Raw genomic sequence first — 12,720 nt, 5'->3', positions numbered from 1 at the left:
TGAGGGAGGACTAATATCTTTATCTGAGGCAGCATTTTGAAAGAGCAGAATGATGGGGAACAAGAACAGCAGCACTGTCTAGAGAACTTTCTCTCAGCCTGTCTTCCGCAGAACAGCTACCTGAAATTTGACCTGAACTGTCTTAAACTAAGGGCTATGTGAGGAATGATAATCTGTGTGGCATTCTGGGGATGTATGTTATCTATATTAAGTTCAAATAGTATTTCAGACATGAGCTGCAAACAGAAATCCACATAGGCACACTCCAAACAGAACTGTGCTGATTTGCACATTGGCAACTTCATGACAGTTCATTTATAACTGGTTATGGATTCTTTGAACAACCTCAGGATACAGAAGTTAAATCTTCAGATTTTACTTTAGCCACCTAACAAAGCAACCTAACACCTTATTCCATACCAACTTAAACGTTCTTTCTGGTATTTATTATCACCTGCCATAGCATACAGCCAGTCCCCCACACACATACCATACAGCACCACCGCCACCCCCTCTCTCCATGTGAAAAGCAAGTACTATAATGACTATACCCCCAAGATTCCACATTCAATGTGTTTTAACAAGTCAACTAGTCTGCATGACTTTTTAAACTTTTTACTAATATACTAAGCTCCAAAGAGGTGAACTTAATTTTCTAATACACTGAAACATGCATGTTTTTTTGTTCTGTTTTGTTTTTGTCTTTTGTTGTTGTTGCTGTTATTGTTATTTTCTCTGTAACTCTGGAGCCTGTCCTGGAACTCGCTCTTATAGACCAACCAGGCTGGTCTCAAACTCACAGAGATCCACCTGCCTCTGCCTCCTGAGTGCTGGTATTAAAGGCATGTGCCACTACCACCATCCCCTGCACATACATGCTTTTAAGAAGCCCACATTTGCTATGCTCCCTTATCTTTTCCTTCCTCTTTCCAGTCCCCAGTATGAGGTGATTCTCGTCAGCAATAGTGACATTTTGATTCAGAGAAAAAGAAAATGAAACAAAAAACTATCAGAAGACTTAATTCAAAACTCAATCAAGACAAATAAAGACCATAAATAAATAAGTAAATTAATAAATATGAAAATAAATAAGTCAATCATCCAAGCCAAGATGGATGGTGCACATGCAATCCCAACACTTGAGAGGCTGAGGCAGGAGGAACATAAATTTGAAACCAGCCTGGGCTACATAGTAAGACCCTACATCATAAACAACTAAATAAACATATGTACTGTGAATACAACAAATTGGCAAGGGATGCAACTAAGTAGCAGAGTGCTTCCCTAACATTCACCAGGCCCCAGGTTCAACCAATACCCAGTACCAAGAAATAAGTAACAAACAAAAATTAAAAGGAGAAAAACTTAGCCTTTGCCATACAGCCTTATGGGCGTATTTCATATACAGTCACTATATACAATCTTTAATATAGGGCATATTTTACTAACAAAAACACTAGAAGTTTTTCTAAAGGAAAAAAAGAAATGTTGAAGGAAATTAAAATTCAAATATAAAATGGGGTATAGCTCAATTGATACAGTGTTTATCTAGCATGCAAAAAGCTCCAGGTTCAGCTACTGCCAGCATCCTGTGAGCAGGGGGCATGGGGCAACTATCAGAAGTAGCAATGAAAATAATTTTATGGTTGGGAGTCACCACCACAAGAGGAACTGTATTAAAGGGTCATAGTATTAGGAAAGTTGAGGACCACTGATCTAGAGTAAACACATCAAGTCAAAAATAATCAGGTAGAAGTACATGATATACATATATGAAAATGTCAAAATAAAACCCATCAATGTGTACAATGAATATATGCAAATAAAGAAAAAAAAACAATAATCTTGCCAACAAAATGTCTCAACAGGTAAGAGAACATACCAACACACCTGAGGGCCTAAATTCAATCCCCAGAACCCACACAACAGAATAGCACCAACTCCTACAAACTGTCCTGACTGCCACATGAGTGCTTGCTCGCTCTCCCTCCCTCCCTCCCTCCCTCTCTCCTTCCCTCTCTCTCTCTCTCTCTCTCTCTCACACACACACACACACACACAGAATTAATGCTAATAAACACGGGCAGGGCTTGAGATGTAGGTCAGTGGTGGAGCACTTGCCTAGTACACACAAAAGCAAAACAAAAAACTGAATAAGGCACAAAAAAAATGCATCCAATCTAAACCTCAATGAAGCTGGAATGGTACACAAAAGCACAAAGATCTTTTTGTTTGTTTTGCTCCGTTTTCCTTTTTTTTTTTTTTTTTTTTTTTTGAGACAGGGTTTCTCTGTATAGTCTTGGATGTCCTGGAACTCCACTCTGTAGATCAGGCTACCTCAAACTCAAAAGATCTACCTGTCTCTGCTTCCCAAGTGCTATGATTAAAGGTGTATACCAGCACCACCCAACTCAAAGATCTTTTTTTACTTACAAACACTGTACAATTTTCTTTTTTTTTTTTTTCTTTCTTTCTTCCTCTCTCTCTTTTTAAATCAGATTCTCTCTCCACATTGTCCTGGCTTTCTTGGAGCTCATTATTATGAAAACCAGGTTGGCCTGGAGCTCACAGAGATACTGCTGTCTCTGCCTCCCAAGCACTAGGAATGCACCACCATGCCCAGCTAGCACCATTTTCTCAAAACCCTGACTACCTGGTGAAAAGAAAGACTCTCAAGGCCAGGCCCTGGGGAAAACAGAGGTAGGCTGATCTCTTGACTTCAACACCACTTAACACCTTTTTCACAAAATACAGAAAGGTTCTCAGAAATGTTTAGTTACAAGTACTATGTAGCCCTTCTTTTTTGCATTGCAGCACAGATCTAGAACCCACTTCAGAAATTTAAGAGATCAGACTTTGTCCTATACATACTATATGAACAATGTGTATACAAACAGAAGTTTTACAACAGCCTTAACTTTGTTCTGATATTTAGCCTCACCAATATACTTTAAAGATATTTATTCAGGGGTGGGAAAGATGTCTCAGCAGTTAAGACTGTTCATGCAGATCTGGATTCAGTTCCCAGCACCAACATAGTGGCTCACAACCTTCTGTAACTCCAATTCTAGTGATTCCAACACCCTCTTGTGGACTACTCAGGGATTGCACACACATGGCACAACATCCATATATATATAAAATAAAAATAAATCCTTTCCCCAAAAAAGTGTTTATTCAGGGCTGGAAATACAAGCTCACTGACAGAACATTTGCCTACATGCACATGGAACCAAGATTTAATCCCCAGTAGGAGGTAAAGGGAAGAGGAAAAATTAAAGATATTTATCAAAATATAGATTATAAGATTACCAAATTCATATTTCCATCTATCCTCTATGCCTAAACATTAAGCTAGTGAACATCTTTTTTTTTTTTGTTAGTTTTTTTGGGTTTTTTTTGGGTTTTTTGTTTTTTGTTTTTGTTTTTTTTAATTGGTGGGTTTTTTTTTTTTCCAAGACAGGGTTTCCCTGTATTGTTTTGGAGCCTGTCCTGGAAGTTGCTCTGTAGACCAGGCTAGCCTAAAAGTCACAGAGATTCACCTGCCTCTGCTTCCTGAGTGCTGGCATTAAAGGCATGTGCCACCAACGACCCATGCTAGTGAACATCTTAATAAATATCAAAAGACACATGACAATACTAAAAACTCAAGAGAGTAAGAAAATTGGCATTCATTCACTCAGGAATGAATGTTTGAGGCATTTAGGGTCTGACCACTACCATATTGTTAAATGACAAAGTTGAGATACAGGATGCTCAACTGAAACCCAGGGCTACCTGACAAAGCAGTCTCCTAATATCCTCAAAGGAGCTCATAAAAAAATAAATAAATGATAAACATACAATAATTGGAGTGGTATTTCAAGGAAGAAGAGAAAATCACCAACTGACATATGGAAAATACTTCCATAATTAACAATATCCTTAACAACAAGGCAAAAACTAGATGAACTGTGCAACATAGTACAAAGTGGTAAATCAATAAAATAGTTCAAATTTTCAGATAAGTTTAGAATATTTAAAGAGTATGAAAACAAGCTGTTTACAAGAGTTGCAAATAAAAGGTTTTTTTTTTTTTTTTTTTTGGTGTTTGTTGTTTAAGGCTCAGTAGACTATTCTAAGTACTATATAAGCAGAAAGATTTAATCCTCACAATTGAAACCATATTACCACCATGTTGCAAATGAGGGATTGAAAAGAAATATAAATTAATTTAATCCAGGTTACAAAGTCACTAAACTGAAAATAATAAGGACTTTAACCAAAGCCACTTGTCTATAGAAACATGCTACTTCCTATCCACTAAAGCCTATGAATCAAAACTAGCTAGAAAGGTGCCCAACTAGTCATAAATGGTATGGCCAAGTGGTATCTGCAGTTTTCGTTTTTAAAATAGTCATGATCTGAGGGACACAGCTCAGTGATGAAGTCTAGTGTGGGCAGGGACCTAGGTTCATGGGCTTATTCCTGGCTGGGAAAAGGGGGCAGGGAACACAAAATCAGCAAATAAAAACAAAAAAAGAGGCAACTAAGCAAATGAAATAATGTTTAATATCATAGATTAAGAAATGCAAAGTAAAACAAAACAGAATGGGTACTCATTTGATCCCTAGAGTAGGTAGGCAGAGACAGGCTGAGATATCTGAGTTTGAAGCCAGCCTGATCTACAAAAAAAAAAGGAAAGAAAGAAAAAGGAAAACACACACACACACACACACACACACACACACACAAGACTGGGCAAAGCCTAATCAAATTTGTGAGAGGGAAACACCAGGAGCTCAAAGTCTTCCTATACTACACAGCTGAGGTCAACCTAGACAACATGACACCTTTTTTAGAAAAATAAGAAAAAGCCCAGAGAGCGAGCCAATATGTGCCTATCAGAATGACCAAAATACAAAACAGCATCATCACCAAAGGCAGGTCAGAATATGAAGATATGAATGTCATTCTTTACTACTAAGAATACAAATGACAGTTGACCAGAAAAGGTAATCAATCATAGTTTTCCATCCTATCCAACTGAGCTCCTTAGACTCACCCATATGAATTAAAGACTTATGCACACAAAACCCTACACACAAAACACATATTTTTAGCAACTTTATTTGTAATTCCCAAGACATGGAAGCTAGAAACATGGTCTTCTGAACATGAACAGGGAGACAAACTGACATCTAGACAATGGAATACCAGTCCATGCTAAAAAGAAATGAGCCATCAGCTGAGTGTGGTGGCAAACAAACTGCAATCCCAGCATCTAGAAGGATAAGGTAGGAGGGTTAGTTCAAGGCTAGCCTGGACTACAAAGCGAGTTCAAGGTCAGTCAGGGTTAAATGAAATGTAGTCTCAAAAAAGAAATGAAGCATCAAATTATTAAAAAGACATGTAAATACCTTAAGTCTGAAAACTCTATGAACTGAATGTTGTCAACTATAACATTCTGAAAAAGGGAAAACTATGGAAGAAGTAAAAAGATCAATAGGTGGCTGGGCAATGGTACATGCTTTAATCCCAGCACTTGGGAGGCAGAAGCAGGTGGATCTCTTGTGAGTTTGAGGACAGCCTGGTCTACAGAGCTAGTCCCAGGACTGGTTCCATAGCTACTCAGAAACCCTGTCTGGGAAAAAAAATAGGTACCAGAGAGGAAATGAAGAGGGATGAATAAGGCAGAGCATAATACTTTAAGGCAGTATGCATTTTTCCAAACCCACAGATGTCAATACCAAGGATGAACTCCAATATAAACTAAGGATGCTAAATGACTTTACTTCTTTAAAATGTTTTACTTGGGCCAGGCATGGTGGTATATGCCTCTAATCCCAGCACAGGCCACCCAAAATTACATTGGGAGATGAAGGAAGAAAGGGAGGGAAGGAAGGAGGGAGGGATATAAATGGGCTAGAATGGTGCTCAGCAATGATGCTCAGCTCTTGAGGAGGACCCAGGTTCCCAGCACCCTTATCAAGTGATTCATAAATCAGAAACCCCTCACTTCCAAAGGTACCTACATGCATGTGGTACACATTAATTTATGCATATACACACACACATACATACATACATACACACACACATACACACATACATACATCACACAAAGGTAGATAGATGATAGACATAGACTGATTTTGATTGATTGGTTGGTTGATTGATTGATTGGGGGGGGATCAAGACAGGGTTCCTCTATGTAACAGCCCTGGCTGTCCTGGAATTCACTTTATAGACCAGGCTGGCCTGAAACTCAGAGATCTGCCTGGGTCTACACCCCAATGCCCCCTTAACCCCTAGTGCTGGTATTAAAGGCATGCACTATTACCACCCCACAAAATAAAATTTTTTAAAAGATTTATTTATCATGTATATAGTGTTCTGTCTGCATGTTTGTCTGCAGGCCAGAAGAGGGCATCAGACAGTTCTCATTACAGATGGTTCTGAGTAACCATGTGGTTGCTGGGAACTGAACTCAGGACCTCTGGAAGAGCAGCAGCCAGTGCTCTTAACCTCTGAGCCATCTCTCCAGCCCCAAAACAATAAATTTTTAAAAGCTAAACAATACTTAAACATTCAAGACAACAGAAGCCACCAACTTGCTGAAATGGACATAAATATGATAGTATGTAATGAGGAGTTAACTTCTGGCTAACAGGCTCTCCAAGTTAAGATATGCTCCAGGTCTTAAAACCTGAGTAAGGTCAAGGCATGGTAACTCATATTTATAACCCCAACACTTAGGAAGCCTGGGCTAGAGTACCCTGCCACAAAACAAAACCAGACAAAAACCTAAGTAAGAGTAAGATTAGCCTAGTTAACAGGAAGAAATCGGTACATTCCAAGAAAGAACAAAGCTAGTATAATAAGAAAAGAAAAATAAATCCACTTCACAAAACAAAACAGACAAAGCTAAAACCTGTAAAAGAGCTCATGGAGGGTCACTGAATGTCCATGGATCAACCAGTCACACTCTCCAAAACCTTAACTTTTTTATTTTATGTATGACTGTCTTGCCCACACGAATGTAAGTGCACTACATGTGTACACAGCCCACAGAAAACAAAACAGGGTATCAGATCCCCTGCAACAACTAGATTTAGTGATAGTTGTAAACCACCTTGCTGGGATCTAAACCTGGGTCTTCTGAAAGAGAAACACACACCTAATGTTAACTGTTAACTTCTAGACGATCTCTCCAACCCCCAAAATACTTTTTTTAAGACAAGGGGCTCTCTTTGTAGCTCTGGCTGACTAGGAACTCACTGTGTAGACCAGGCTGGCCTCCAATCTCTGCTGAGCTAAAGGCACCCAAAGGCACCCAAAATATTTTTTTTTTTTTTTTTTTGGAGCCAGTTTATCTGTGTAGCCCTGGCTGTCCTAGAACTCGCTCTATAGACCAGGAAAATATTAACTCTAAAATACTCTAATATTTGCCTAATACTGTATATCCTGACTACTCTTAATCTAGTAAAATTATATTTATAAACATTCTATATCAGATACAAATAATTTGAAAACATTGGCGGGCAGTTTAAAAATTACCACCACATTCAGGAGGCAGAGGCAGGTGGATCTCTGTGAGTTCAAGGTCAGCCTGTTCTACGGAGGAAGTTCCAGGACAGCCAGAGCTATTACAAAGAGAAACCCTACCTAAAAAGATAAATAAATGAGTAAATAAATAATGCAAGAAAAATAAAATAATTTTTTTTAATTATCACCAATTTGAACCCAAACTAAATGAATACATGTAAATCCTGCTTCAATCCTTTAGCTTCCAATCTACACTAACAAGCTACACACAACTCTACACAACTGAATCCCAATATTATTACTGTCACCCAACAAATTCTATATGGTTACCAAATTATTTATCCTGACAAACAAAACCAGCTTTCCAGTACAGAAAAGAAGGTACTTCACTTCCTTGGATTAAAAAAGGAGCTATATTAGGACCATGGCCATAAACAGTACCTATTCCTTACTTCTTAGAACTATTAATGACAAAATACCTACATATTCCAGGTTAAACATGGAATGCAGCATTCCTGCCCCATCATCTGAATAATTATACATAAATATCCTACACAACCTCAGCTAAGCTTTATTTAAAATAAATTTTAGTTCTCATATACAAAATGTTTTAGACTTGATCTGCTGTTACTTCCAACTGTTTTCCTACAATCCTTTTATTGTGTCAGCCCTACTTTTCTCTCTTTGTGTATGAGAGAGAGGGGGAGGGTGGGAGGGAGAGGGGTACCCTCACACAAGTACTGGGAACTGAACTCAGGTCCTCTGGAAAAGCAGCAAGTGCTCTTAACTACCAAGTCCAGCCTCATCTACGTATTTTTTAATCACATACTCAATCCTCATAAATGGCCATCTGCTAGTGCATATTCCCAACAGTGTTGTTTAATGTATCTATTGTTGCATTCAGATTATATACCTACAATCTCCCTCCTCTATCATTAAAGTGAATATTTTCTTTCTATGTATATATAAAAACAGTTTAACAAACCCTGACACACATTATTGTTCTGGAACATGGCCTCCATACACTAAAACATCCCAACTAAACTGTTTATCCAAGACACTTAAATAAGTTTGCTAATAAAATTTTTTGTAGAATCCTAACACCTGGGCTGGAGAAAAGGCTTGTCCTTTTAGAGAGTTTGCTGCTATTCTAGAGGACCAGAGCTCCATTCTCAACAACCAAGTCAAGAGATTCACAAGCATCTTAACTACAGCTCCAGAGAATCCATACTCTTTTACTTTTATGGGCACTGGCACACTCATATCAAACACTCAAAGAGACCAAATTATATACATGAAGGAAAATAAAATTAAAATAAATTCCAAGCCTGGAGTGCTGGCTCACTCCTTTAATCCCAGAACTCTGGGGGAAGATGCAGGTGGATCTCTCCTGAGTAGAGCCCAGACAGCTCTACAATAGTGATTTCCTGCTCCACAGGGGGGGGAAAAAAAGAGTAAGAGAGAGAGAGAAATTCTAACATATATGTAATGACACCATTTATCCTAAATTAGAAACCATGAAAATAATATTATATAATTAGTTAAAAGCATAGCCATGTATGAAAGTGACAAATTAAGACAGTATTTAGGAGAGAAGAAGAAGAGGTCAGTGAAATGCAACTCAGGTGCCAGGATAAACATTTGTATTTGCCATATCTTACTTCTTATGCCAAATAGGGGAATATATGACTATTTGCAATTAAGTCTTTTCCATGTTTAAAATGTTCTAAATGAATTTTAAATAGTCAGTCAACTGTTCACAAACATCTTCCTCTCAGCCACCGTAACAACCTGTTATATACAAGTTGCAGTAAGTGAGCATTGTTACATCTGGGTCACCATACCTGTCATTTACCGAAGGCTCGGAAAAAGGAAATTTACAAGCCAACCACCTGAAACTTTCTCTTAAGACATCTCTCAAATGTAATAGAGATTTACATGCTGTAACTATATATAACCAGTTATTTCACAAGTCAACAAAAATGAAATCTCTAATTTCATCTTTGCATCTCTAAATTGCTATTTATTCCTATGCCTTTTTACTCACACAATAAGCTTATCCCTGTATGTCTGTGTAAAATAACCTAAAGGGAATGGTAGACCACATAACTACTTCCATTTGGCTAAATGCACTAAAATACAATTTATCTCTGTGCCTGAGTTTAAACCCACTAATAAACGACTTTCTCCATTTTAATCTTTAACATCAAAACTAAGACACCATTTATCCACACAACTTAGGGCAATCCCAAAACACTCCAGTCTGTCCACTGAATGAACTTTGACCTCTTGCATCCTATTCCTGAACGAACGTTTACACCACCCAAAGTGCTCTTCCCTCAAGGTGGAGGAGATTCAGACCGACTTCCAACTACCAATTTCTAGCTCTCTTTGGTAAAACAAATGAAAAGGGCCTTAAGTTTCACCCAATTACACGGGGGACTAGATAGACTTCTTGACACTGGAAGGGTGGGAACCCAGAGCTAAGGGGCCCGGTCTAACCTCCTTTGCTCTCTCCAAGTCCCACAGACGTCCACGCAACAGTTCAGACAGCTGGCCCTCCCTACCTCCCACCCCACCCCACTCCAACCCACCCCCGTGCGGAATCGCAGTCCTGCAGAGATCCCGGCACTTGAGAACAGCCGACGGGCCGCTACTGCCCGGGAAGGGAGGTCTCGACAGCCAAGGGCTGGACAGCCAGCTTGGAAGCTTCCCGCCCCTTGCCTCCGGCCACCCACCTCTGCCGCCACAGCCAAGTCCACTAGCCCTTCCCTTCTGGTCCAGCCCGAAGCTGGTTCAAAAGCTTGTCCAAGAGCCCAGCGAGCCCGGCCCTCTCTGGCGCCGACCTCCTGAGGCCTCCTCACCCACAGAGCCCGGCCGGTCTAGACGCACAAGGCCCGGAGAGCAACTCAGCGCACCCCGCCTCACCGGGCTCTCGCCACCAAACGCTGGGCTTTCGGAGAGTCCGAAGGTCCCCTGCCGGAGCTTCCGGGCCTCCGCGCCATCCCCGGCCCTCCCGCTTCCCGCTGCCCTCCGAGGCCGAGCCCCGGGGCTGGGCGGCTTCCTCGGCCAGCATCCCGACAACCCGGCTCCGCCCGCGACCGGCCCAGCCCCCGCCCGGCGTGCCGCGCTCACCGCTGAGCGCCGAGGCCTGAAGGGTGGCCCCCGACGTGCCGTCGATGACTTTGATGGTCCCGCGGCTGGTGACGGCCAGGATGGCGTTGAGCGCCGGGTGGTAAGAGAGGCTGTGCAGTCCCTCGGCGTCGCAGCGCATGCAGCCATCCCGCAGCACCAGCCACTCGGAGACCCCGGCCGCCCCCGCCCCTGCCGCCGCCGCCGCCGCGGAGGAGCAGCTCGGGCCTGAGGCCTCCGCAGCCGCCATCTTCCGGCCTGCGCTCAGCACAATCACACTGGGAAGCGGCTCAGTGACAGTCCCGGGAGGTGCAGCACCACAGCCAGTCACCATCCGGGGCCAGGGGGCAAAGCGGAGCGCGTTAGCCGGAAGTGAAGTCAGGCGCCCGCACGCACGGGGAACGTCGGCCGCAGGGCCAGCCAAGCCTAGCGGGCTAGGAGGCTGACAGGGGAGGGGAGAGAGTCCGCACCACAAGAGGGGCCGGCGCCCAGGGGGCGGAGCATGCGCGGGAGCGCCCGAAGGGTCGAGCGCTGAGGGAAGCTGATGGGGGACGGACGAAGGAACCGAGAAGGCGGGGCGGAGGCGGGGCCTGGCGAGGTGAACATGCGCACAGGCGGCACGCAGGCAAAGGAGGGGGCGGGGGCGGGAACTCGGTTCGCGGAGCATGCGCAGTAGGGCTTGCGCGTGCCACGCGCCGCTGCTCCGGCCAGCCCTGCGTCCTCAACGTCCCAGTTTCTTCCTGCGAGCCTCGGGAGTGGCGGCGGCGGGAGTTCCGCCCGGCGCGTGGCAGGGGGGGCGGTACTGGGCCCAGTTTATTTCCGCTAGGCCGACCCGGGGCCGCGCGCCCTGCTTGGTATGCCCAGAGGCCCTTTAATGACGGGTGTGGGCCTAAGGTTCCCAGCGCGCTGGAAGGAGAGGGGCGGATCCGGAAACAGGCCTCGATCGGTGCACTTCACTCTTGTAGGCTGAGTTACTGAACCTGATTTTTACGATGCCTGTCGTAGTTGCAAATCCTTTGTTAAACAGAAATGCACTTCCTACAGAGGTTCTGGAGACTTTACAATGTAGTCTCGTGTAGCTTATTCTAAAGAATTTACATGAGGATGATTGGGTTTTGGAGTAGTAGTCAACTAATCATCCGCTTTTGAAGAAAAACTTTTAAAACTATATTGAAACAGTTACTAGAGTCAGTCAGTTGGAGTTATAGTGTAACGGTGTAACGGACCCGGGTATCGTCCCACATGCCTGAAATCCCAGTCCTAAGCAGGAATGCTATGAATTCGGGGGAAGCCTGTGCTGTATAAGACAAAATCCTCTCAAAAGAGTTAGTGGGCAAGATGATTTAGGAGTTTAGGAGCATTGCTGCTCTTCCAGAGGACCTCAACCTGGGGTTGAGTTCCCAGCACTCAAGTCGGATGGCTAAACACTAACTAGCTACAAGAATCTGACAGTCTTATGTCCTCTGGGTACCTGCGCTCACTGATGTATAGACACAAGCACATATATAATTAGGAGGTGGAGACGGGAAGGCAGGAATTCAAGGTCATCCTCTAATACAGGAGGAGGCTGAGGTCCGCTTAAGCAAATGAAAACGTAGCAGAAAAAAAAGGAAAAGAAAATCAATGTGAAATCTATTTACTACCTTCATTCCTGCAAAGCAAATATTTGTGCATTATCCCAATCAAATCTTAAGCCTGCTTGATTATGTACAGTTATTTGATCCATATGCTGTTTTTATTTTAAAAGACTTACATATATGAGGTTTGCCTACATACATGAATATGTACCACATGCATGCCTGGTACTTACAGAGGCCAGAAGAGGGCATTACATCACCTGGAACTGGAGTTGTGAGCTGCCCAGTGGGTTTTGGGAACCAAATCCAGGTCCCCTGCAAAAGCAGCAAATGTTTCAGGGTGATTTCCCCTGTCCCATTCTGTTTTGTGATAGGATCTCATGCAGCACAGTATGATTTTAAACTGCCCAAGTAGCTTGCCAGTCATTCCCTTGCCTTTCCCACAGGTGTATACCACCATACTATGATTCTGAGAATTTCTTAC

The 12,720-nt window shown here is 42.6% G+C and overlaps 1 protein-coding gene across 4 annotated transcripts in view; it reads right to left on the bottom strand.

Annotated features, from left to right (window-relative positions):
* Birc6 (baculoviral IAP repeat containing 6) overlaps positions 1-11,194 on the bottom strand; it is a 165,297-nt gene extending 154,103 nt beyond the window's left edge. For 3 of the 4 annotated variants that reach the window (XM_051181864.1, XM_051181865.1, XM_051181866.1), the window contains exon 1: positions 10,663-11,086. In XM_051181864.1, coding sequence (XP_051037821.1) covers positions 10,663-10,993 — 331 coding nt within the window. In that variant the 5' untranslated portion in view covers positions 10,994-11,086. Of the gene's footprint in view, positions 1-10,662 lie in introns of all 4 variants that reach the window. The other variant, XM_051181863.1, reaches the window with a different exon arrangement.
* Between the last annotated feature and the right edge of the window lie 1,526 nt (positions 11,195-12,720).

Source organism: Phodopus roborovskii, unplaced genomic scaffold (assembly GCF_943737965.1).
Source record: "Phodopus roborovskii unplaced genomic scaffold, PHOROB, whole genome shotgun sequence".
Lineage (NCBI taxonomy): Eukaryota > Metazoa > Chordata > Mammalia > Rodentia > Cricetidae > Phodopus > Phodopus roborovskii.
The sequence above is the reverse complement of the archived record's forward strand: the minus strand, read 5'-3'. Positions and strand labels throughout refer to the sequence as shown.